Source organism: Lepidochelys kempii, chromosome 8 (genome assembly GCF_965140285.1).
Source record: "Lepidochelys kempii isolate rLepKem1 chromosome 8, rLepKem1.hap1, whole genome shotgun sequence".
NCBI lineage: Eukaryota > Metazoa > Chordata > Testudines > Cheloniidae > Lepidochelys > Lepidochelys kempii.
In genome coordinates, this window is record NC_136387.1 from 22,366,096 (window position 1) to 22,392,893 (window position 26,798).

Below are 26,798 nucleotides of genomic sequence, written 5' to 3' on the forward strand. Positions count from 1 at the left end.
CCAGAGAAGAAGAAAGAGAACAAGTATTTTAAAGGGACAATCTCAATTTGCAGCTCATAGGCTGAATCGTTAGACAACGTAAGTCAGACAGTGTAGGGGGAGCACATAGGCACATAAAATGCCATGCAAGTGCACAGCTAAGTTGGTGCAATTTCCAGGACTGCACAGGCAAATGCAGGTGCAACCAATTGCCGTGATTAGTGCACTCAATCACACATAAATCTATGCACGCGTTTGTGTATGATGTCTGAAAATCTAGGCCCATATGGTTAAATAAAATTCCTTATCACTTACGTAAGATTAGACTATCAAAATCTTAGATTATTAAAACAACTGGAGAGTATCAATAAAACGAAGGATACAAACAACCTAATGTACTCTCCACCATCTATATATGGCATATTTGTTCATTTATTCACACAATAAATACAATTTCCACAGTATGCGTCCGATGAAGTGAACTGTAGCTCACGAAAGCTTATGCTCAAATAAATTGGTTAGTCTCTAAGGTGCCACAAGTCCTCCTTTTTTTTTTTTAATAAAAGTCTACTGAACCTTTTTAAAATAACAAGTATACTGAAAACATACATCTGTTCTTGACAGGAAGAGCGTAATTTTGCTTTGCAGTCGTAATGTTTACAGGAATATACATCCCTAATGGAACGTTCTACCTTTAAAAATAATTGGCCCTTGTGTTCCTCACCCGTATTGTAACTCACAAGAGGAAATGACTCAGACTGGACAGTGACACTTGACACAGCTTCACATTTTCTTTCTCATCACTTTTGTGGTCCAGTTCTCAGCCCATAGCTCCATGCTTTTATGGTTGGGTTCCGATTTCTGCGGAATGCTTACAATTTGGAAAAGTGCTGCATTGACGTTTTCATTTTTAGTCTCATGAAAACATTGTGGGTAACATCAGATTTGGTAAAACCCTTTAAAAATGAAACCAACGTTTTTGGCATTACTCCTCCTTGACGATGACCAGGGGCGCTGAAGATTCTGGCAAAGGACACAGTCTAAGGCCTAGGCTACACACGATGTTTGTGCCAGTATAATGGTGGTTTGGGGTGTCAATTTTACCAAACTAGTTATACCTGTGCATCTCCTAGTGTGGATGCAGTTATACTGATATAAAGCTGCTTTAAACCAGTATAGCTGATTCCATTTCCCATACAGGAACAGCATAGCTGCAGCCAGGTCTACACTACAAACTTTTGCTGTCGGAACTGCGTTGACCAAAGCCCCTCGTGTAGATGCAGTATACCAGCAAAAATGCAGTTTTGCCAGTATAGCTCATTTTGCACAAAGGGGTCAGGGGGCTGTGCTGCTTTAACTAAACTGATATAGATGACACGGTACAATGTTTGTGTACCCAGAATCACAGGTGCCGACTTCCCCTTTGCCCGGTGGATGCTCAACACCCCCACTGCACCTGGCCCCGCCCCTTCCCCACCTCTTCCTGCCCCATTCCACCCCCTTACCCCAAGTCCCCACCCCTGCTCCGCCTCTTCTCCTCCTCCCCCCCCCCTGAGCATGCCGTGTCCCTGCTCCTCCCCCTCCCTCACGGAAAGTCCAAAGCACTGCCAAACAGCTGTTAGGTGGCAGGAAGCAATGGGAGGGAGGGGGAGGAGCAGGGACACGGTGCGGTCAGGGAAGGAGGAGGCGAGGGGAGGGCAGGGGAAGCTTGGCTGCCGGTGGGTTCTAAGCACCCGCTAATTTTTCCCCATGGGTGCTCCAGCCCCGGAGCACCCATGGAGTCGGTGCCAATGCCCAGAATGTCTAAGAAAGAAAAGTTCAAGAAAACCAGCAACTGACGGGCTAAAGAGAAAGTTGAGAGACAATTCACAGAAACCTGATTTTACACAAGAATCATTCTGGCTGCAATAATTGAGACTGACCCAACTGGGAAGCTACAGGCAGCACATGGCTTTACATTTTATAAAAAAAAAGAAGAGAACAATAATACTGAATAACACAAAGAGTGTCCCCTCCTCCGATGCTGCTTTTCAAGAATAAAGCAAGGGTAACATTAAGCTGGAAAGCTTCTGGACAGTGAACGGTATTCGTTTTCCCAAGGGAAGTGGTAGAAGCCCCATCACTTGGGTCAGCTAAAACTAGATAGGACAAAGTGCTGGAAAATATTGTGTAGTAAACAATCCTGTACTGGCCCCCAGGAGATGGGCACACTGGGAGCCATTTTGTGCTCTAATTTCAGATTCTAAGAATAACAAAGAACTTTATAAACAAGAATCCAACAGTCCATGTTGATAACTGTGAAGAGTGGGAGGGGAGGGGGGGTGGAATGATGACATGGAGAAGTTATGTTCTGAGGCCAAAAAAATCTGCCCCCAGGATCAGTAATGGATCAGGAGTTTGGACACACTGGTTATTTGAAGTCTAGTGTATTGGCTCACTCTTAACCAGAGTGCAATGGGAAAAGACAGGGAAGTGAACAGAATACGGGAGACAACTAGAGGGTGGTTCTCGTTTGTAAGTGGCAAAGAACCAGTAATTACGATACATGTAAGTCCCATACCACATCCAGTCTCCAGACTAGCATAAACTTTGCTCGCATGCTCTCCCAACAAGAGGGAGTGCTTCTGTGATAGAGTGAACTGGTACTGAAGGTTGTAAGATACTCACTAAACTCCTGGGGGGGTAAAATATCCAGGATGTGTGAGAATGTGGGGAAAGCCCAGACACCAAGACTGTGTTGAGAGTAAGTGGGACGCTGATCCTGAAAACTTCGATTGTGTTCAGGTTCTTGTATTTCTGCACCGCATTTTCATTTCATACCATTATTGGGGTATGCCCACCTGCTCCCAGACTCTTCCTTCTGCTCCCCGTTCCTAGGCTACTAGCTCTTCCTGAGCCGGGGTCGACTCTTGGTCACTGACTCACTGCTTCCTTGAGCCACCTCAGATGTCCAGGCCTGGATCCCAAGGACCAGACCCGCTTCTGCTGACGTGACCCTTTGAATAAAACGACACGGAGAACACTGGACAAAAGTGAAACTGGAGATGCAGCAAAGACAGATGGTAGAGACACATTTACGGCTATGAGCCAAATTCTATAGTCTTAACTGGCCTTTTTCCAGACCGCAGCTCTGTATGCATTCCTCCTTTGACCATTATTCCATGGGTCTCCTTTTAATTGGTTCTTCTGTGTGAGCCCAGATGGGTATGAATGGCAATAATCTTCAGGCCAGTTTACTGGGACACAAGCAGAGTACTAACAAGCAGTATATGCAGTCCCTGGACTTTGGTAATAACCTATATGTAGCTTCACCATACTGTGCACATACGCAAAGCCCTGTGCAGGGTACAGGCGTAGAGGGATACTCCAAGTATATCACAACTTATTTGTCAGCACTTGGCATTCTAGCCAAAGACCTTCAGGCACAGCTGAGCAAACCCTCCACAACCCTCTGAAACAAAGGGAGGTAACTTCTAAGCACTGTGTAAACGTACCAACAGTGATGGGAGAACCATTACAATTTCAGAGGTTCCTTTAGGAAAAACACCTCATCATTTGGAATCTTACCTAAGGCCTTCTCTACTCGGGGGGTTTGGCCACTGGCATAGTTACACTGCTGTAGCTGTACCAGTGAAAGCCTTCATGTAGATGCACTGCATTGTATAAACCCTGACTTGAACAGGGGCAATTTACCCCAGTTAATGGTTTACCCCAGTTCTCTGCACTAAGGATTTGCATTGCTGCAGCTACATCAGGGTAACTGCACTGGTAGCTAAAACCAGAATGCAGACAAGGCCTACATCTTCAAATCTGAACCTCTGGGTTGAAATTCACATAAGAACATCTGCTCTTTTAAGATTTCCAGTGCTTTCTGCTTCTGGAGGGATGAGCAGTACAAGAAGAGCTGCCTTTCTTGGAGAGTGCTACATGTCTGCGCCAGAGAGAACCAACAAGAAAAATAAATTTAAAAGGCTAACCAAACATTTTGGAATTTAAGAAAAAAATGGTTCTTGTTTGTTTTAAGGACTGTATGGATGATGGATGTTCCTTATTTTGTTATTAATATGTATTCTTTGTCAAGCATTAACAATGTAAAATCTACTGAGGAAGAGATGGTCTATGGTCCAAAGAGTTTACAATCTGTTTGCTCCAGCAGAGCAGAAACTGCCATTTCTCCAACAGTGCCTTTCCCCCTCGTATTCTGGTGTCTATAATGCTCTTCTTTGGTGGTAAGCTATTTTGAGCAAACCCAGTTTATCACAGCCTTAAGTTTTCTTTGTATCACCATCCATGGGTTGCAAATAGCAAAATTTCTATACCATACACTCTATATTCCTATACCATAGCTTGTAGGAATAGGTCTCACACCGTGGTGTTGCTTCTCTAGATCCTGTTTTTTGCATCTGTGTGTGTTGTGGGGGGGGGCGGAGGCGGGGGAGGATATATATACAAAAAGCAAGAGAGAGAGAGAGAGACCAGATATGAAAAAGTTAGATGCACAAATGTGCGTGCAATTCCATGTCTAATTTATTCACAGAATTACCCCCAAATAAATATGAAAATTGGGTATTTGTTTTTATGCAAAACACGATTGGCTTTGTCTATGGAAATGCTTGATCTGTGCCACAACTGTGGTAAGCGTGCATGCAAATAGATATGCAATTGTCTGGCTAACTTTTTGACAATCAGGTCTACAGTGTAGAGAGGAGAGAGGAATAGATAAATATATGGGCACATAGTGATGTGAGCTTGCTTCTGTAATAACATATTGCATGCAGAGGAGTCACCCACAGCAATGCTACTAGCTCCAGTGGTATCCAGCACATTATGTTGTGCTGAACATTATGATGTGGTTATTAGGAAGTTAGCCCATGTCATCCTTTGTACTAAACAGTAAATATTTATACCTACACACACATTATATATATAAGGGGTTTCTTTGGAAGGAGTCAGACAAACAGTAAGTAGGGAAGGATTTGGGAATCCAGACAAGGTGGTTGGGTGAGGGGAAAAAATGATAATCTCTTGCAGTTTTTTAGTCACTTGGACAGGGTTTTTCTTGCAGTGTAGACATACCCTGTGACTTTGGCTGTCATGACCAGTGGCCTCCTATTCAACTATGCAAGCTCTAGCCTACAAAAGTGCTCATGATACTGGGGTCTGGAGTGGTCTGGAGCGTAGAGAAGGCACAAGCGATAGGTAATAGCGGCCCTGGGACCCAAGCCCATCACTAAGGGAGGGATGGCATGTTCAGAGACCCTACTCAGAAGCCTGCTGTGCCAATAACGGCAATGTGGGTACTGGTCATTCAGAATGATTATTCTAGGTCAGCATAGTGATGGGGCAGGACTTTTAAGAGCAAATATAAAGAAAAGGGAAGCGAGGATCTAAAGTTGGGGCTAATGAGAGTCTTAGGCTCTTTGCTAAATGGGATACGGGCTAGCAACTGATAGCTCTGGGACCTGAGCCATAAGGAAATGGGATGGCGCCTAGGGATGGCATTGCCAACAATTGCAGTTTAAAGAACAAGAAGTCCTAGTTCCACAGAGAGCTGGATCCCACCACTGCTTCCTTCATTTGTCTTACCCATTCAGCACTTGCTGACACTGAAGAGGAAGCAGGGGTCTGTTCCATGAGATAATCATGCCTCTTCAGAGGGGGACAGATAAACAGAAGGAGGTGAAGGAAAACAGTGATCTCAGTACTCAGATAAAAACCAACCCAACCCCCCAAGGAGAGGTGCATGGAATTTCTGTGCTCTGGGGCCACGGTGATCAGAGAAGAGTGGGGACTGGGAGACAGTTCTTTGGGGTCCAAATTTTGGCCACAAATAAGCATCCCAAGCCCTAGAGAACACAATTAAAACCTGAAAGCAGATAAACAGCAGCTATCTCTATTGATAAGGACTGAATTAAGTTTAGGCATGGAGAACTGGTGCACACTGGCATGAAGATAGCACCATGCACACTCAGATATCCACATGCATGGAGACATCTGCATGCATGAGAAGATATCTGTGCACCCACCAGGCTGTCAGTGCACCCAAGGGTATTGGTGCAGAGAGAAATGTCAGCATACATGGAAAAATGGGAGCATGCACAGGGATCTCTATATGCAGAAGCCTCATTTATACATTCACATATACACTGGGAAAACTTCCCCCTCCCTGTCCGCCCTTGGTGACTTCATCCCATTTGGCTGAGTGCTAGTCTCCACCCAGGGCAGGTCCCACCCGAGCCACCCGGAGACGAAGCTCAGCATTTCGTAGCCTCTCACCCCACCAGGGCATTTTGCCTGTGGTTCAAATTGGCTGTGAAATGCTTTAGGTCATTCTCCAAATGGCCGTGTGTGCCCCTGCTGTGGACACCTGCACTAGAAATGCTGAGCCAGCCATGCAAGCTGCTTGCGCCTCCTGTGACTGATTATGAACTGGGCTATTATTATTCGCTATTATTTGTGGAACACTCAGTGGGGAGCTCAGCGCTCAACATGATTCAAAGGAGGACAAGGGCCCGGCCCTGAGCGATTAGTTTTGGAGTCCGATCTGAGAAGGTCTTCAGTGCATCTTGAGAGCCCTCAACTCCCATTGAGTCCAGTGGGGTCTGAGGGGACTCAGTGTCTTGCTGTGTCAGGCCCAAAGGACCAGGTACTGCTCCTGTTGAAATCAAGGGTAAAACTCCCCCTGGCTTCAGTGGGAGCAGGATATATCCAGAAAAAGGGTGGGAGGCACTTTTTTTCTGAGCTGCTCTAGCGCCTGTGGGATTTGAGTTTTATTCCTCCCCGGGGCTGAGATAGCATGTTTATTTGCCTTCCAAACTGTCTGGCTCTCTGATGGCACCAGCGGGCCCATGCTGTGAGCAGGAATGCGGAGACAAGATCTATATGGGTTATCAAAGGGAAGGAGATTCCTGCTCAGGTGGGAGGGGCTCAGACTTTGCTGCATTGCCTGTCACTCAGCATGGTTCTCAGTAAGACCGAGGACAAGCAGGTCAGCCCAGGGGGTTCCCAGGTCTCAGCACAGCCTGAATGAGTTGGCCTCATGCATTTAGGGACAGCTGAGTTGAAGCTGCTGATCCTCTGTTGCAGACAAATACAAAATACATGAGAGTGACAAATGGAAAGGTGAGGTGGCTGCTGTTGCATGACATGACATTATTAACCACTGAGACCGGCCAGGTAAGCAATCTTATTGTAGGAGAAGCTAAGGGATGCTGCTAGGAAGGGACCTGCAGCAGGATCAAATGAGCAAGGCAGCATTACTAAGTTACAGCAAGATGACATCAATACAATATGACAGACACCGTAAGTCAAGTGTAACAGCCTGCAGTGGTACAGTAAAGCAGGGTAAGCAGAGTTCGTCCAGAGTGAGAGAGTGAGTGAGAGAGAGAGCTAGTGTAATGTATGCTGGGAGATTGCTGTGTTTGGTCACTAAAAGTAAATAGCTTTCTAGTTTTATCCACCTAGATCTCCTTCAAAGGAACAAATTGCTTTAGAGGGGTAGGAGGTCAGTGATCTAAAGTAGAAATGAAAGGGAAAGATCAGTGCCTTGGAGTCAGGCAAGGACGCAGAAAACTGCACAGATAAAGATGGGGCTGTTCAGTACCATTACAGCCCTGTAATTAGGGTAACATAAACCTCCCGATTTCTTCTCTGATAGGGTAAATAAGATGGGAGGTATTGGTGCCTGGAAAACTAAAAGGGGACAGGGCAGGCATCTTGCTCTCAGGTACAGGGCAATTGGAGTTACCCCTCTCCAGGAATGGCTGGCATCAAGAGAAAGGTGTGGTCTAGGGCCCAGCATTATGGCTATCCATTTATGCTGTCATATGAAACAAGCTTTGATTTCTACTGGCCTCCCCAGCATAACTGGCTTTCTAACTTGGCCTTTACCCTATCAAGAACTAGGGCTTCTTACCAACTGGGAGCTGTGTGAGATTTCCAGAAGAAGCCCGCAAAGCTTACTGAGAGCACATGGAGGGCATGACTGTACTGTAGTGGGAAAAGAAAAACACTGCACATGGGGAAATATTCAAAAACGGGGCCAAATTCTGCAATGTGCTCACCACCTTCAACTCCCACGGGCTTCATAGGGAACGGGGGGCTCAGCATTTTGCAGAATTGGGCCCTTTATTAACAACTTTGCATTGTCCCCTCACATATACATATCATCACCTACAACCCCAAGATGCGTGCATGCCCTGGTATACCAGGCCAATGCTAGCAGAAAGACTCATTAAGAAAGACCAGCCTTGCTTCAGCCATTGTTTGTTTCTTCATACACACATCTGCGAGTCACTCAAATGCCATAAGTTGCCATTGAAAGAAATCAGTGGCCTCAGTGTAATCTCTCAGGCCAGATGGGTGGCTGTTAACATGAGCTGTCACATACGAGCCAACTTCACTAGCCTTCTCCCCTGAAAACTCCATCATCCTGTGAACTTCTGCCTCAGGAACTCCCCATCTATTTTAATAGCTCAATAAAACCCTCTCTTAACTTTCTTGCCTCAGATTCTCCCCATTTCTTTTCTCTGTACATATATTATTTTAATGCTATAAACAACGTGTTGAGATACATTTTTGAGAAAGTCACTATGAAAAATTAGGTGACCTGTACTGTATGGCAGTGCTGTACTGTAGCTTATTGTATTTTTGGCTGCAGGCTCTTCTGCCTTTGTTTTGGTCTTTCGAATCGATGGGTTTTGCCTCAAACCACAACCTTCAAGAGCTAAATTTCTAACATCCCACTAGATCATCCAGATGGAATCAAACACTAGGCCAGGTCTACACTGGGAGCGCTACGCAGATGGTGCTGTGCTGGTGTATTCTACTGGCAAAGCGCTCCTAGGGTGGACATGGTTTATTCTGGCAAAACTGCGCTTTTGCCAATATAATTTATCTCAGGTATACTGAAAACAAAGCTGCTTTGCCAATATAACTGCATCTATACAAGGGACTTTTACTGGCTATGTTGGTCACGGGTCATGCTTCTTCAGACCCCTGTTGGACATAAGTATGCCAGCAGAAGTTTGTGGTGTAGACCTCGCCTAACTGTTAAAGATAAAATGATAGCTTCAAAACAATTCAGCCACTCAAGAATCCCCAGTGCAAACAAGTGCTTAGACACAGGGCCTGGAAACAGCTGGCACACACCTATATACCGGACTGGCACCTCTCTGAAGGGACTATCTTGTTCTCCAGATTTTTCATTTGTTTAAAAAAGCTAGTCTCTAGCTAATATGGTTGTGGAGAAAACCTCCAAAATATGAACGTAGGCGATGTCTACACTCCGGATGCTACAGCAGCACAGCTCCAAGTCCTGTCTACATGAGTCTGCAGAGAACTTGGAACAATAGCACTGAGAGGTGTGAGCTGTCCCATTCTTTTCGCTGAGAGGTTAGCTCAGATGCTCCTTGGTGAGCATTTAACTACCAGTATTTTTGACTGCAGTGTTGTTGTAGCTGTATTGGTCCTAAGATATGAGAGAGACAGGTGGGTGAGGTAAGTAATGTCTTTTACAGGACCAACTTCTGTTGGTGAAAGAGCCAAGCTTTCAAACTTACATAGAGTTCCTCTTCAGCTCTGAGAAAGGTCCTTAGAGTGTCACACCTAAATACAAGATGGGACAGATTGTTTAGCCTAAGGAGTTAACATGTTGTAAGAGACCATTTAAGGTGAAGTGGGTGGGTAGTTAACACCTTCTGCATTCATACGAAAAAGAGGGTTAGTGGGTTACAGATTGTTGTAATGAGCCATAAATCTAGCTTCTTTATTAAGTTAATGATTTTTAGGGCTTGTCTCCACTTGAAAACCAAAGTGGTACAGCTACACCGCTATAGCATTTCAGAGTAGGTACTCCTTACAGCAACCGAAGGGATTCTTCTGTTGGCGTAGGTAATCCACCTCCAGAGAGGCAGTAGCTAGGTCAACAGAAAAATTCTTCTGTCAATCTAGTGCTGTCTACACTGGGGATTAGGTCCGTTTAACTATGAAGCTCAGTGGTATGGATTTTTAACTCCGCTGAGCAATGTAGCTGAGTTGACCTAACTTTTTAATGTAGACCAGGCCTTAGTGTCTAACAAAATTGTGAATTTAAGTTCCCAGGCTCATCTTTTGAAGGTGTTGTGCGGGTTTCCGTTGAGAACGAGGACCAAGAGGTCAGATATGGAGTGATTGTTTTGTGAAAAGTGTTTGCCCTGAGTGACACAGTGTTATCATTTTTCAGCATGAGTTCATTCGAGAGGGCAGTGATTGTCTTGTTTCACCCACAAAGTTGTTATTGGGGCATTTAGTGCACTGGATGAGGTACACTACATGTTGTAATAGGCATGTGTAGGACCCATGGATTTTGGAAGGTGTATTGCAAGTTGTATTAAGCATCATACAGGTCAGTGGAGATATGTCTGCAGATTTTGAATCTATTGTGGCAGGGTCTGGTGGTGCTTTGAATTGGTGGTGTAACACTGGCAGACCAGGTTCCAGCTCAGGCTAAAGGCCCAGGGGGCCTCACTGAACACTGAGCAGGAAACCAGTCTGGCTCACATGTGGGTTAGTATAGTTAAAATAGATATGAGTGTTGTTAGAATGTGTTTAGACTTTATGGAATGCTCGTAGGATGCTGCATGTATTAATCCTACTTATAATATCTGTATCCATTGGTTGAAAGTTATATTGAGTGTTTGCATTGTAAACCTCCATAATTATGTAACTCAGAAGTTCTCGAACTGTGATCCGTGGATCACCAGTGGTCCGCGAGCTCCATTCAGGTGGTCCGCGGATAGTTCCCTCTAAGGTGCAGAGCCGCACATGACAGAATGAAGGGCCACCCACCTAATTAATGGAGTTGCGCAGGCATGCCTGGACCCTGGGAAGATGCACATGTAAGGTGAGGTGGTGGCCTTGGGGGAAATAGGGGGTAGGTGAGAGGGGGCAGTGGGGTGAGAAGAGAGGGTGGGGGGAATTTGGGGTGTGCAGGGCTGCGGCGGCCAGAGAAAGAGGTGACTGTCCCCAGCTCCAGGGCTGTGGCTGCCAGGGAGATATGGCCCTCCTTCCCAGCCTCAGCTCTGTGGCTGCTGTGGTGGGGGAGAGACGCCGCTCCTTCCCAGCCCCAGCTCGGGGGCTGCTGCAGTGGGGGAGACAGGGAGAGACCCCCCCCTTCTTCCCAGCGTCAGCTCGGGGGCTTCCACAGCAGGGGAGAGAAGGAGAGACACCCCTCCTTCCCAGCCCCAGCTTGGGGACTGCTGCAGCAGGGGAGAGGGCACATCCATCGCATTAGAAAGGTAAGACTACTGATATTAAAATATGAGTTGTGTGCTTCTATTTGTAAAACAAAAAAAATTATTATTAATCTTTTTATATATATAGTGCTTTTATCCAAAGTGCTTTACAATAGTTTGCTAATGATACAAACAACATTTGGAAAGATCATTTAGTGGTCTGCTGAGACGCTCAGCAATTTTCAAGTGGTCTGTGGGGAAAAAAAAGTTTGAGAACCACTTATGTAACCCACCACACAGGAAAAGAAGTGTTAATTAAGTGCTCATCCTGCACACATGATGGTCCATTGAAGGCAAATGAGGCATTGTGTAGCATCAAAGGACAGAGACCTTATTGGCTGCATTCCTAACTCCCTCCAGGAAGGGGAGGCCTGTGCATGAACTCATACCCTCAGCTTGCATTCTGAGGTTGAGGGGATAAAAATCCCTGACAAGGAGAAACTGGAATCTTTATGCTGTCTGGACTCTGAGGGGCAAAGTTTCCTAAACGTAAGCAAGAGGTTATATGCTGCTGGCATGGGTTAGCCATAAAGAATAATAGAGCTGCTTATTAGAGAAGCTTATATTATCTTTTTAAATCTGAAAGTGCAATTCATTTGTGTGTGTGTTTCCTGTTTTAACCTTCTAGATAACTCTCTTATCTCTTTTCCTAGTTAATACATCTTTAGTTAGTTTACTACAGAAGTTGTTACAGGAGTTGTCTTTGGTTTGAGATCTGAGTACAAATGACCTGGGGTATGTGACTGGTCCTTTGGGACTGGGAGTAACCTGAATATTGCTGTGATTTTTGGTGTAAGGTGATCATCTATCACATAGTCCAGCTTGCCTGGGTGGTAAGATAGTCTGGGATGCCCAAGAGAACTGTCTGTGACTCCATGGTAAGACTGTTCTAGTGCTTTAGGAGTTCACACTTGTTTCTGGGTTGGTCAAATCTAATTAAAGAACATACCACCAGCTTGGGGTGTCTGCCCTGCTTTTTGACAGTCTGTCCTGAGGTTGGCACTCTCGGTTGTGAGCCACTCCAGACAGCGCGGCAGGTGGGTCCTGGTCTGTGGGGAGCTTGCTTCTGATGATGAGCTTTGCAAGGCTGTAGGGTTGTTTAAAGGCCAGAAAAGGGTGCTTGGCAAAGATTTCTTTCAGGATGTGTTCCCCATCATGTATGGATTATAATTGTTTAATGCTAACCTCTAAGGGTTCCAATGTGGGGTGGTAGGTGACAACGATGGGTGTGCAGTGGGAGATTTTTTTTTCCTTTATAGAAGCAAGTCATCTCAGGGTATTTGGGTGGCCTGTTCCATGAAGAGATTTACTTCTCTGGTGGAATGTCTTAGGTGAAAGCGGTTTCAAGTGTGTTAAAATGTATATCCTGGACTTTCTCCTCAGAGCATAGTCTGTAGTATCTGAATGTCTGGCTGTAGATAACAGATTTCTTGGTGTGTTTGGAATGGTTACTGGATCTGTGAAGATAAGTGTGGTGATCTGTGGGTTTCTTGTAAATTGTTGTCTGTAGGGTTCCATTGTTGAAGCTGATTGTGGTACCCAGGAGGTTGATGCTGGTGTGGGAGAGAGGTTGATGAATGGGTGGTGGTTGTTGAAGTTGTAGAAATCTATGAGGGAATATAGGTCATGTGTCCAGATGATGAAAATGTCATTGATATATCTTAGGCATATCACTGGTTTCATGGTATATTTGTTTAGAAATACTTTCTCCAGGTGACTCATGAAGAGGTTGGCATATTGGGGAGACATCCTAGTATCCATGGCTGTTCCCATGGTTTGGGCAAAGTGTTTGTTGTTGAATGTAAAATTGTTATGGGTGAGGATGAAATGGATGAGTTTGGCAATGTGTTTGGGGTGGATATCTAAGTGTTGTCCATTGTCTTGTAGATATTTGAGGCAGGCAGCTAGGCCGCCATTGTGAGGGATGTTGGTGTATAGGGAGGTGCCATGGTGCCAAGGATGGTGTTCTGAGGAAGGTTGTTAATATTGAAGATTTTCTGGAGGAAGTTGATTGTATCCTGCAGGAAACTGGCCTTTTGTGTGGTAAGTGGTTTGAGGATGGTTTCTATGAGTCCCAGTATTCTTCAGTAAGAGTTCCATGGCCAGATATGATGGTTCTGCCTGGGTTCCCTTTTTTAAGAATCTAGGAAAGTCCCTGAGTGAATTGTGATGTGGTGTCTTTGAGTTCTTTATAGTAGGTGGTGTCAGAGAATTGTCTGTTGGCCTCCTTGACCTAGTCATCAAAGTTGAAGACCACAATGGTGTCCCCTTTATCTGCTGGTTTGATCACTATCTGGTGCTTGGATTGTACAGCAGTCTTCTAAGTGGTGGCAAGATTGTGGTGGATGTGATGTTTGTTAAGGATTTTCACACTCATTTTTTTTCCTGAAGCAATCAATATAACGAGGAGGTGTGTGGTTTTGTCCACTGTGATGTGTCCAGACAGAGGATTGTTTTTTTCTTATGACTACTAGTAAGGCCATGGTGGTAGTTGTAGGTGGGTGTCTCTGTTGTGAAAGAATTCTTTTCAGTGGAGTAGGCAAGATAATTCTTCTATATCTCCACATTAGTATAGTATCAGGTTCTGTGGTGAGGCAGAAGTTCAGTCCGTGGGAGAGTACAGATAATTCAGTTCTGGTTAGTGGTGGTCTTGATAAGTTGATGATGTTGGGGTGCCATTTAGTGTCCGTGTGATGGATCCTGGTGTCATGGTTTCTTCCGGAGGTGGTGTTCTGTGGGTTGCAGAGTTGTAGTTGGTTCCACTTCATATTTTTGTGTTGGATGCCTGTCATCAGTTTTTTTTAATAGTTTTTTTGGGTTTCTTGCATGATCTGCAGGTAGGTTTCCTGATTTTTTCCTTCCAGTGTGTGGGAGTACGTAATGATTTCTTGTTTACAGTGGTCCCTTATGGAGTATGTGAGGTGCAGGAGATGGTTCCTCAATTTTTCTGAAGTCCCCACAACACATCTTTCAAGATTTATGGGTCCTACTCCTGCATGTCACAACATGTGGTGTTCCTCATCCAGATCACTAAATGCCCCAATAACCGCCATGTGCGTGAAACCTGACAATCACTATGTTCTCAAATGAACTCACACAGAAAAATTATAAAAGACAAAACCACCATATCACCCATGGGTGAACACTTTTCAGAAAATGATCACTCCATATCTGACCTCTCAGTCCTCATCCTCAATGGAAACCTGAACAATACTTCAAAAGATGAGCCTGGGAATTTAAATTCATAACTTGTTAGACTCTAAAAATCATGGGCTTCATAAAGACACTGGATTTATGGCTCATTAACAATGATCTATAACCCACTAACCCTCTTTTTTACTACGACTGCAGAGGTGCTAAATGCCCATGTCAGCTTGGATGGTCTCTTACAACATGCTAAACCCTTATGTTACGCAATTTGTTCCAACTTGTATTTAGCTGTGACACTCTGAGGGCCATTTCCAGACCAGAAGAGCTCTGCGCAGCTTGAAAGCTTGTCTCTTCCACCAACAGAAGTTGGCCCAATAAAAGATATTATCTTACCCATCTTGTTTCTATAACTTTGTTGACTGTTTCATTCTTCATCTATAGAGGAGATTGAGGATCACAGACTTGGACAATTTATTGCATCAGCGGGATAGGGAGGGGGGACGACAGGAAGGTGGTGGTACTCTTGTTCACCAGTAGGTGGCATTTGAGCTAGCTCCATCCCTTTGTTTTTCCAATGCAGGAAGGAAAGCCGGAGCCCAGCTCAAGATGTCTAGCAGAGCCCATGGGCATTAACCCACCAAGGGGGAGCCAAGAGAACATATAGTATTATAATATGGACATCTGCATTTGAATGTCCCTGCATTTCACTGCATGCTGACTCAATGATTACAACATTTTCTATTTTACAAGTATCAGAAGCATCTGAGATATGAAACCAAAGCCAGAGAGTTCACACAGAATTTTGGGTGTTTCCCACTCAACTGATTTCCACTGGCTCTCTTCTTTATGTCCCACATTTGGCCTTCGGTAGGGCAACAGTATATATAAACTCTGTGTCCTCTCCTGACCAGTGGCCTAATGACATTAGTTGCTCTCTGTGTCCTGCTGTTTTGAAAGGGCATTTGCAGCCTTTTCCTGTCACACTTTAGATTGGTAATATTATACCTAGCCTCTCTGGGCCAAGCATCACATTGCAGCAGCTGGCTATAAAGCTGGTTAAACTCTTGGAGATCACACTGGTTATAATCCATGACTCACACAGACACATACAACTGTGAAAGAGGAAGACGCTCTGAATATTTTTTTTACCTTAAAATTCAGTGGGCTCCTGAGTCAGTATGGCCTGCAGGACCACTTGGCATGTTCCAAGTAGAGCAAAGAATATATATATCACTGAATCTTGAGGTATCAGAAATTCGCATGAGATGGACCCAGAGACATAACAGCTTCTTGCCCCTTTGTTTTGGATAAACCAGGAAATTTCACTGCTTTTCAGGAGAAAAAAATCTCTTTACAATACACTACTTATCCTGTTGCCTCTAGTACTTCTTCTATGTCTGCCAGGCATTCCATTATAACACTTCATTTCTCTGGGGTTTACAACTCATTCATAACAAACTGGTTTTGCCTGAAGCATGGATAAAAGGGAAAAGTTTGTTTTTAATTAACAAAACATTTTGTTTTATACATGAGTTTGGCTGTGCTTTCTTCAGTTACATAAATGCACAAACAAGAGGTCTGACCACTGTCAACTACTTTTCTTTCCTTGTATAACTCAAATGTTTTTATTTAAAAAAGAGACGTGGCAACCAATTAGCTTGTAATGTTGTTGTATAACCACTCAACATACATAATAAGTATATATAATACCACATTATATATGATTAACTCTTTTGCCTCAACATGACATGCAAATGGCACATCCTAAACCCCAGGAGTTGAGTATTTTTAATGCAGCCATGTGGTTTATTTCTAAGGGGAGGAAAACAACAATCATAACTATAATAACTGGCTCTTCTCTACTGCTCTCCATCTGAAGATCTCAAAGCACTTTGCAAACTTTCGTTAATTAATTCTCATACTGATTCTGTGAGTAGGGAAGTATAATTATTCCCATGTTACAGGTGGAAAAAATGAGGCACAGAACAGTAAATGACTTGTCCAGAATCACAGCTTTAATCACTCGCAGAGCTGGGAATGCAGAAGCTCTGACTCCCAGTCATGTAATCTAATGCATACTTCCTCATTCAGGAATCAATCCAGCTCTCATTCAAATCAATGGAAAGACTTCACGTGGAGAGATTTAACTTAAAAAGAAATCCACTCAGCATATGCTTTATCTAGCTTTCCTTCTATGGATTCTTCTATGCATTTACACCAGAACACTAGTTATGTATTAGATGTCCTTAAGGGCTAGAAGTTTAAAAAATGTAGATATCTGTGTTATAGCCCATGTCTGATCAATCATGCTAACTGTACACTTTCATGTTTAAAAAAAAAAATCACACACACACACACACACACACACACACAGTGTTAAATATAAAACTATGGTCTGGCTTTAAATCAACAATTTGAGGGAAATTCAGATGCAAGGTTGAAACTATAATTAGCTTATTCTTTGTGTCTAGGTATTGGAGCATACATAGAATATAAAAATCATACTTGGACTCGGTTCCCACTGTTGTGCATCAAATTCCTTCGTAAATCACATGTAACTTGTGAAGGCTTCCAGCACTGCTCTCCTCACTGGCCACGCTTGCCCTGTGCTGTCAGTCTGTATATATAGGATTTAGGGGTAGCACAGTCCAGTTCATAGAGCACAGGACTAGGAGCTGAGAGGCCTGAGTCTGTCAGCAACTCTCCATGTGACCTTGAATTTCAATTTTCCTCTCTGGGTCTCTTCCCATCTTTAAAATGAGGACATCCCTTCCTTTGTGAAACCCTTTGAGATCTATGCATGAAAAGTGCTACAGAACTGCCAACCATTATTATGCTCTCTCAGACAGAAGTGGCTCCGTCCTGCTCCCTGCCCAGCTGCCAGGGAGAGTGGCTGAATGTGTGTGTGGGGAGGCGCAGGGAGAGAAGGACAGAGTGCTGTGGCCCCAGGCTGGGCACAGGGCGGGAGGGGTCACTGGGCAGGGGAGGCGCATGGGGTGGTCATGTGTCCTCCCCTTTAGCTTGCTTGTGCCCCCCCCAGTATGGGGAGTCACCAGTCATCTATGCTACCCACCACCTCTTTATTGGTGTGTTGACATAGTTTTTTGTTTGTAGACCACTCAGACTAACTTGTACTATTTTGTAAAATGACCATTGCCAAATCCTTCTTTTTCTTGATTTTAGTACATGGAATAGTGCCTAAAGCATGTGCTCTACAGAGAGCTAAACAGTGGTGGGAAATAGTCCTTCCTTTGAAACAGCAGTGTGAAGACAAAGTTCAACAGCTACAAATTTTTATTGTTGATGGCCTCAAACAACAATAAATTTATATTAATCCATTTAGAGAAATACAACCATGATGCACTCCACCTAGATCAGTACATATCCCTTATTTGCATAATCAGCTTTATGCACATAAGTATCATATGGTCTCATCTGAGCACTTTGATAGGATTTGGGGATCTGGGCCCAATAGTTTGCATGTGCTGCTACTCTGATCAATTTCACATCGGTTAATTTAGCTGCCTGCACTGCCAGGCAGTGCTTTTCCCCCCTTGTCATCCTTGTGGCTATGTGAAGTTGGAATGTTCATGAGATTTTGGTCCAGTGATAAATTATTTCTGAAAGAGCTTTTAGTATGGGCAGCAAAATGTAAGCCAGAAAACTGTGCCTGCAACATGAAACTATTCACTGACAGAGAGAACACCACACATGCAATGCAGCACTGAGTTAGTGGCGACCTTTCAGTCCTCTTCATTCTTCACTTTGGGTCACTATGTACTCTGGTTATTGAGTGTATTCAGGGGCTAGTCACATGCCTATGAACATTGCTGAGGCCCCGTGCAAGCAATTCTAATGACGATGTGCCTTTATATGCCAACAAGGTGCAACCCTCAGGCTCCTGGCACACTGCCAATGTAGTCTGAGGTGCTGTAAAGTTTGGTCTCTCCAGTTTAAAGGACCAATCCTGCCAACATTTTTACTGTTGGGCATAATGTTTATTACCATGAATAGGCTGACTGAAGTCAGAAGGACTTCTCACAGCAGTCAGTGCTACAGCCAGTAATAAAGGATTTCAAAAGTTAGAGTATGTCATTAAAGCAGCACAATATGCCAGTATAGTTAAAGCAGCACAACCTACCAAGTGCAGATGCAATAAAATCAGTATAAATGTGGTTTATACCAGTAGAGTTTATTCCTGTACAGAAGGAAAATAACCTCTACTTACTGCTATAAGGCACCTTTATACATATAAATTTATCCACACTAGGGTTGTACCCGTATAACTTTTTTGGTAAAAAAAAAAAATCACATCACAAGCAACACAATTATCTCAGTACAAACACTGTGCATAGAGCAGGCCTTAGTAAATAGCTGGCCTTATCTCTTTGAATTGATTGTATTCTGTTTTCTGACCTGAAGCGGCATGTAACTAATGGACATTTTTATTCTTTTTTCTGCTTTTGTCCTGTTTCTGTCAAACATATCGATTGAGAGAAGGTGAGGGGAGTTGCTTTCTATCTGCTGGAGACCCTCAGGGCTCAGCTCAGCCCAGCCAGCTTTTGCAGTGAACTTTATGGAATAAGATAAACGTAGAAAAGTATGACTGGAGCGTCATCCGTTTGCTGTCGCACCAAAATGCAGCGGTGAGGGGACAGCATTGCCTTATGTCATTGATGTGAGATTCAAATAAGGGGATTTGCTCATCCCTGGAGAGCTCTCTTTAACATTATTGGGGTTATCATCAGTGTTATTCACAACCTGGCCAGGGCCCAAAGGTGTGACACAGGCCCCAACGTTAGAGCAGCTCTAGGAAGAGTTGGAAATTATATGAGTTAGGCTGGTGTTGTGCCCAGATGGTTTGATTTTGGGGCTGCCTTCCTCCCACCCCATGGGAAGTGTTTTGCCCCCTGCCCTGCCTGCCCAGGAAGAGCTGTTCTGAGTGTTCTCCACCTCAGAACCCCAAGGGTTCTCTCAGTGGGAGCTATCCTGCACCCCAGAAGGAAGAGCTCTGCCCCCTGCAATGAGAAATGCTCTGCTGCTTGGCTTCCACACAGGGCTTGGCTTTGGCTCTGGTGGATTGCAGGGCTGTCTCAGCAAGGGAATGGGGAGTGAGGTGAAGCAGAGCCCCTCCTAAGGAAGATTTCAGAGTAACAGCCGTGTTAGTCTGTATTCGCAAAAAGAAAAGGAGGACTTGTGGCACCTTAGAGACTAACCAATTTATTTGAGCATAAGCTTTTCTGAGCTACAGCTCACTTCACAGTATGCATCCGATGAAGTGAGCTGTAGCTCACGAAAGCTTATGCTTAAATAAATTGGTTAGTCTCTAAGGTGCCACAAGTACTCCTTTTTTTCCTCCTAAGGAAGGGGATGGTGGGAGGTGCTGTGGGGCTAAGTACCTGAATGGGGGATGCTCTGGGGTGGGGGCAGGACTGGCCCCTTGGGGGAGGCTCTTGAGGAAGGGATGCCCATTTTGGGGGTGCTCTTGGGGAGGCTGTCGGGGGGGGTCCTATCCCTTGGGGGGGGAATCTCGAGGGGGGACTGTCCCTTGAGTGAACAATTACCAACCCTCCAGGATTGTCCTGGAGTCTCTCGGAATTAAAAATTAATCTTTAATTAAAGATGATATCACGTGATGAAACCTCCAGGAATAAGTCCAACCAAAATTGGCACCCCTACTTGGGGGAGGTGCTCTGTGGAGGGCTGCTCCTTGCGGGGGGGGGGCTGCCCCCTTGGGGACGCACAGAACAGGGACAGGCCAGGAACCACAGGACCCGGCCCCTCCCCGGGCTCTGAGGCGGCGGGGGGGGGGGCATTCCCACAGGCGGGCCGGCTAAGATCCCCTCCTCCCCGCCCTGCAGCCAGTGCCGGGTCCTCCCCGCCCTGCCGCCAGTGCCGGCTTCTGCAGCCTGCCGGGTCGTGGCTCCTCCCCGCGGTGCGGCCCGGCTCCGCCCCGCCGGCTTCCCGGCTCCGCGCTGCTCTAGGCTCGCCGCATGCTTGGTGCCGCCGCTGCCGGAGCCTGAGCCGGAGCTGGAAGATGGCGGAGCCGGCGCCAGACTGCAGCGCGCTCCTGGACGAGGAGCTCTCCTCCTTCGTGTTCAGCTATCTCACTGACAGCCAGGTACCAGGGCAGGGAGCCCGGCCCATGCACCGGGATCAGGGGAGCCGCGAGGTGCAGGGAGCCCGGATCCCCCATGCACCGGGGACAGGGAGCCCTACTTTCCATGCACCAGACAGAGGGAAATCCGGGGGTGCAGAAGCCCCGCTCCCCCTCATGGACTGAGGACCGGGGAGTCTGGGGTGCAGAAACACCGGTTTCTCCATGTACCACGGATGGGGCAGTCCTGGTTCCTCGCATACAGCAGAGAGGGCGAGGGAAGTCTGCGGGTGCAGGAAGCCCTGACTCCCACTCTACGCCAGGGACGGGGAGGTTGGGGGTGCAGGGACTCGTGATCCTTCCGTGCACCAGACAGGCAGAGGGGGACCCAGGGGGCTGCACGCTGCTGCTGCTGCAGTCCCAGTGGGAGAAGCATGGGAGGCTGTAGCTGGCAGCCCTGACTGACGGGGGTGCGCGTGCAAAGCCCCCCGCGCAGCAGTGGGCGACCTGGCACCGGGGAGGCTGCTACGCTGCGCTCCCGAGGAGGCTCGAGCCCTGGTTCGGGGGAAAGCTCGCGGCGCCCGAGCACTTTCAGCACCACTCCCACGTGGACTCCTGGGTGCTGCTGCCAGGCACCTTCCCCATGCACAGCAGCCCGGCCGGGCTGGACACACGGGGGGAGGGGACGATCAAGGCACAAGGGCCCTACCTGGGCTCAATCAGTCCGTCTTTGCAGGGTTATTGTGTGTGACTGGGGGGGTGGGGGCAGTCTGAGGAAGTGCAGTTGTTGGGGGAGGGGGTGACAGCGCCGGGGGGATCCGGTTGTGTGGGAGGAAGTGATAGTGTGTGTGTTGGGGGGGGGGGAATGCTGGGAAGGAACAGTCTAGTCACAGTGGTTCTCAAACTTTTGCATTGGTGGCCCCTTTCACACAGCAAGCCTCTGAGTGCGACCCCCACGTCTTATAAATTAAAAACACAGTTTTTTATATTTGACACTATGATAAATGCTGGAGGCGAAGCGGGGTTTGGGGTGGAGGCTGACCGCCCACCACCACTGCTTAATAACCTCACAACCCCTGGAGTGGTCACGACCCCCAGTTTGAGAACCCCTGTGGGTGCAGAGTTCCTTAAAGTTGTCAGGTTAATGTATCGATTCCTGCTCACCCCCCATCTTCCCAAGTGTGTTTCCTTTCTTCTTCTTCAGACAGGTGGGTGAAAGAAGGTGGGGGAGGAAGGGGTGAGAGGGGAATTGGTTGCCTGGGTTGGCTTCTCCCATCCCAACAAACAGCCTGGCCTGAATGCTAGGGCTGGCATTTGGTAGATGGATTAAACATTGTGGTTGCCCTTGCTCGGTCCTCCAGAGATATGGTGGTGATGGGGTTGTGTGGTGTGGGGGCAGATAAGAATTGGACTGTGTGGATGAGTCATGCTGTGTGTCAGTTACATGTATGAAGGCTGAGATCTGGGGGATGCAGTGAGAGGGGTCTTACTGTTGCAAATAAGCGACTCAAAAACCTGGATCAGCTCCTTTTTGGACGGAGCTGGATATTAAAATCAGATTGAGTCTCCTTGGCAGCTTTTGCATGATCACGAGAGGGTGCGTGCTAGATATATCAGAGGCTGCATGCTTTTCCATTTTGGGGGGTGGTGGAAAGGGGCTAAACAATAAACATTGCAATAGCTGAAACCGTGACTGATCTGGAGCACAACCACGCATTTTGCAGCCAGATTTATGTGCCCAGAGCCTGTTGCAAATCTAAAGAGTTTTGTATAGTTACTTATAACCCTCCCCCCAACACACCCTCAGTCTCATAACCACAGATTACAAAACAGCTTTGATTGTGGATCTGCCACATAAATGCCAGCCCTTCTTCTCTCACTGGTTTATTTGTTTTGACTGCAGGAGATGGGGAAGAATTGCTGTTTGGATTCATAACAAATAATAGTTGAAGACTTAGTAAATCTCATTTGCCCCCGGTGCATGTGCCAGACAGAACTCGGCTGGTCTTGCCACAAGCTAGATTGATGTGGTCTCTGTGCCTCCCGAAGCATACACCAGCACTGGAGATTTCCAGTTTGGCATGGGACATGGGGCAGTGGGGATGTGTGTGTGGCAACTTTCATTATTAACTGCAAGCTGCTGACAGTTTGATTACAGATGAAGGGTCAGAAAAGGTGAGAAGTGGGGGGAGGACATTTTATAAACAGAGTTTGTATTTTCTGGTTGGAAGGATTTATTATTACCAGAGGAATTAGTGATGAGGAACCACTGGAGAATATGAGATTGTATAGATAGATGTCATTCTACAAAAACAAAGTATTTCAGAAAGGTTACAATCTGTAAACGTCTGGTTTCTCTCTATGCAGGTGAAAGGTCTTGGGTACGAGACCCAGTAATAAAATGCATCTTTTCTGCTTGTTTAACATGAAATAAATAATTATATATGCTGTGCATGCACTTTGACAGCCGAAGGAATTTAAAATGCAAAAACAATCTAAAAACGCTATTCCAATAAGAATCTTTCCCCTCTTCTTTTTTATATCCTGATGCAGACATTTTTGAGAGTTTGTATGTTTGCTGCTACACCACCATATCGTGAATATTTTCTGCAAAGTTTGGAACTGTGAAATGGGTTGTGATGAAATAAGAGTGTTTTTTCCCTGACATTTCTTGACATAATATTTGCTAAGTTTGCATCTCTCTCTCATATATAGCATACACAGTAGTTTAGTAGTAGCACTATGTACATACATAGTGTTATAGCTAATCTGTCATCTGTTGTGTGTGTAATGTGAACAGCAGCAAATAGATCTTTGCAGACTGCGCAGGCTTCCTCAGAAGTGTTATGCAGTCTGTGTTGGTTATAGGGTATGTATGGAAGGTGCTTTTGTTAATTTCATTTCGCTTCTCTCCCCCACATGTATAGAAGGGTTAAAGTCCCAGCATGTGATTTGTTTGAGAAATGATTGAAGTTGTAAGTGTGTGTCGTGCTTGTACCTTAACCTCTGATGAAACTGCAGTGAAGGCTCTGGTCACATGTTTTGCTTATAACTATAAAAGGGAGGCGGTTCCTAGGCTCGCCTCTGACGTCTCTCCCCATTACTACTGTACTAGCCTGTGCTTACAACTGGCTTACTGAGTTCTCAATGAAGCCTGAAAGCTGCTCCTGCAAAGTCCCCAGTGTTCTAGCACATGATCAGATTATCCAAAGAGGCTAAAATGTCAGGAGGCCATGAGATCATGAATATTATCCGTTTCCTTCATGGAAATCCTGAAGGACTCCAGCTCTCCTCCATCATCCCCCCTTTTCCTTTCTTTTGCAGCAGTATTGCAGAAATTCACAGCAAGGTGCACAAAAACGGTAGGTGATTAGTGGCCCAGCCCAGCTAAACAGACAAAATCCCTGAGAGGCGCAGTGCAAGTTTAACATGGTTATTTGCATCAGTCTCTTAATTACTCAGGATTGTACTGAGGGTGCATGCTAACCTCTATTTACATATGGAAGGTAATGATTATTCTCATGATAACTGCATTGCTACACAAAGAGAATAAAGGGTTTTCTTTTTATGTTTTACTTTTCTTACCAAAATGGGCTTATTTTGAAAGTGACCTGAAATGTATGATTGATAGGCCAATTTAATGCGTTCTGTGCTGCTCATTTAATCTTAAAAGGATAAAGACAATTGCAGCTAATTTGTCGAGGGTATCAGGTGTTGGAAGGGACCAGGCATAGTGGATAAAACCAGTCGGGTTATGGAATCTTTTCTGATTCTGTGGAATAACAAGGCTCAGTCTGACTTTTCCATTTTTGACTTGTTTAAAAATTAGCATCGGAAAAAATAACACAGGCTGCTGCTTGGAGACGTTTAAAGATCACATGAACTGAAATACCTTATTCCCTATTTAGCTTCTCTGCACCTTGTTAACAGCTTAATTCATTAATGGGTGCAAAAGCACTTTGAGGTCCTCAGTTGAAAAGCAGTATAGCAACTTAATTATTATTGTTAATCATTAAGCAGTTTGCTCTTCTCCAGCTATTTCTCATAGCTCAAACCCATGTTCTACTTCTTGTGTGCTCCTCTTCTCAGTCTTGCTCAATAGCTGTTTATCAAAACTTTTTGTCTTGAGGCCTGGAGTAATTAGGCCAAGCCAAAGATGACCCTTCTTTGCACTTGTGTCAAGCATACCTTTTGTTGGATGCATGCAGGTATGTTCCCTTGTAGTGTGAGTCAGTGAAAAGAGGTGGGAAGAAGGGTCTGAGAATAGTAGCCATGTACAAGTCTAGAGAGGTGTTGCGATGATTACTGAATCTGAGTTTATTGAAGAGCAGACTGATACATCCAAAGCAGAACACAGACATTTTGGGAAGGTGGCCACTGCTTGGAGTTGCAGCAACAGCTTATATCTCAGTGCTGAATGTGAAAAATCCAGAGTACAGCTTGCTGCTGAATTTGTCATTTTCAATGATGAGGTACTAACTGCTAGGAGCAGAGGCAGAGAATTCCCACTGGCAGCTCGGGTGGGACTGGTCCCTTTTCAGAACCTATGCACAGGTCAGCCCATTTTCAAGCCTTGCTTTTCTGGCAATTTGTGTTTAGTATTCATAGTAGGAATCCACTGATTGCATCCTGGTGTGGGTTTGGGGTTTTGTCTGTGTCGTACCAGCACATTCCTTTCCTTGTTTCATCCTGTGATTCAAAGGCATCTACCCCACAGGTGAATAATTAAGGTCTTAACCTGCTGTCTCTAGCAAAGGAAACTTTTATCCCACATCATAGGTGCTGGAACTAGGAGTGCTGGGGGTGCTGCCACACCCCCTTGCTTGAGGTGGTTTCCATCACATGCAGAATTTACGGTTTAGTTCAGTGGTTCTCATCAGCACCCCCACTATAAAAATTGTTCCAGCATGCCTGCCCACATTAACCTTTCCAGTGTCAAAAGCCTCTTTATAGTAAGAAATTCTACTTCCTCTAGGGTTTCGTTTGACAACCTGACGGGGTAAAAATGCACTGACATCCACCCCCCCCAAACTCCCCAGCTGATTTCCAAAAGAACCTCTTCTTCTTTCCCTTAAGGAGACTGGCTTTAAACCGCTGAGCCTCGAACCTAACACTGCTGTGTTGTTGAGTTGCATGATAGCACTGTATGGCATAGTCTCTGCCATGCACATATTCCCCTTTCCTTGGCCCAATAAGTGACTCCTGCTATTTTGAGCTAATTGGAGGGTTAGGCTGGAAGCGAATTGCTGTGCTTTTTATGCGACTGTTCTACTGTCTAGCAGGCATCCATCTTTTGTGTTTCTCACAGTGGAAGACACGGAGGTTTCATACATTGCCCTTTGGTTTCCTTCAGTTAAGTTAGGGACTGGCCCAAGAGCATTCTGTCATGTGGCAGTTCGGCATTCATGTTCCAGGCTAGCAGAGACAGAAGGCAGGGAAGGAGCATTCCATGACACTTAACAGTGACCTTCTTCTGGGCAACACACAGACTAGGATTAATGGGCTCACCAGTGGGCAGGATTCACCCCACCTTGGCTGGAGGGAGGGTGGCTCTGACATGAGGGCATTATGACTTGTGTTGGTGAAATGGGGGAATTGCAGAAGACCCTGATCTTTAGCAGGACCTCTAGAGTGTGTTGTTTTTGCTTCACTCAGTAAACCAAGATATATGCTCATTTGGCTTTCCCCTCTGCTCTGGACCAGTCTTCAATGAGTGTAAAGAACTGAAACTAACTCCGAGTCCCATGGTCCTTCGGAAGGCAGGGGGCAGAGTGCAGGAGCTCTGATGGGAGTGTCTGTGTGCAAAGTACCACTGCAGTGAAACTTGTATTTTCACCGCGGTGCCACTTTCAGGTTGTGAATTTAGTGCCAGATTGACAGCCCGCGAGGCCAAATCCCTCTGTTCCCCCCAGAGCTGGTGCAGCAGCCGGGCACGTGTTCCCTGGAAGGACTGCCTTTAGGGTAGAGACCACAGCTCATGCAGTTCTTGGCTTCTCTCTGAGACTGCCAACCAAGGAGCCAGACGTGATGAGGTATGGATGCCTGTCTACAGAAATCTACCAGACTCCTTTCATATGCTCCACAGAACAGGCCTCTGTCGGTAAATGCTTTTGGTCAGAGGAATCCCCTTTTCAGCTTCCGCTTCCATGGCGTAGCTGCGCTCCATGGCAACACTGTAGAGGCTTATGTTTCTCGTGATGGTTTGGCAGAATAAAGTGATTTAACAGAGAGAGATGGCTTCTAAACCCTGTGAACTGCAGATTGCCAGGGAGCCAGCCTTGGAGCTGGCTTTTTGAACA

General features: G+C 45.6%; 1 protein-coding gene across 2 annotated transcripts in view; it reads left to right on the forward strand.

The window, feature by feature from the left end:
• Nucleotides 1-20,359: 20,359 nt before the first annotated feature.
• Nucleotides 20,360-26,798, forward strand: part of PPARGC1B (PPARG coactivator 1 beta) — a 95,492-nt gene continuing 89,053 nt past the window's right edge. For both annotated transcript variants that reach the window (XM_073355846.2, XM_073355847.2), the window contains exon 1: nucleotides 20,360-20,523. In XM_073355846.2, the coding sequence (XP_073211947.1) occupies nucleotides 20,440-20,523 (84 nt within the window). In that variant the 5' untranslated portion in view covers nucleotides 20,360-20,439. The remainder of the gene's footprint in view (nucleotides 20,524-26,798) is intronic.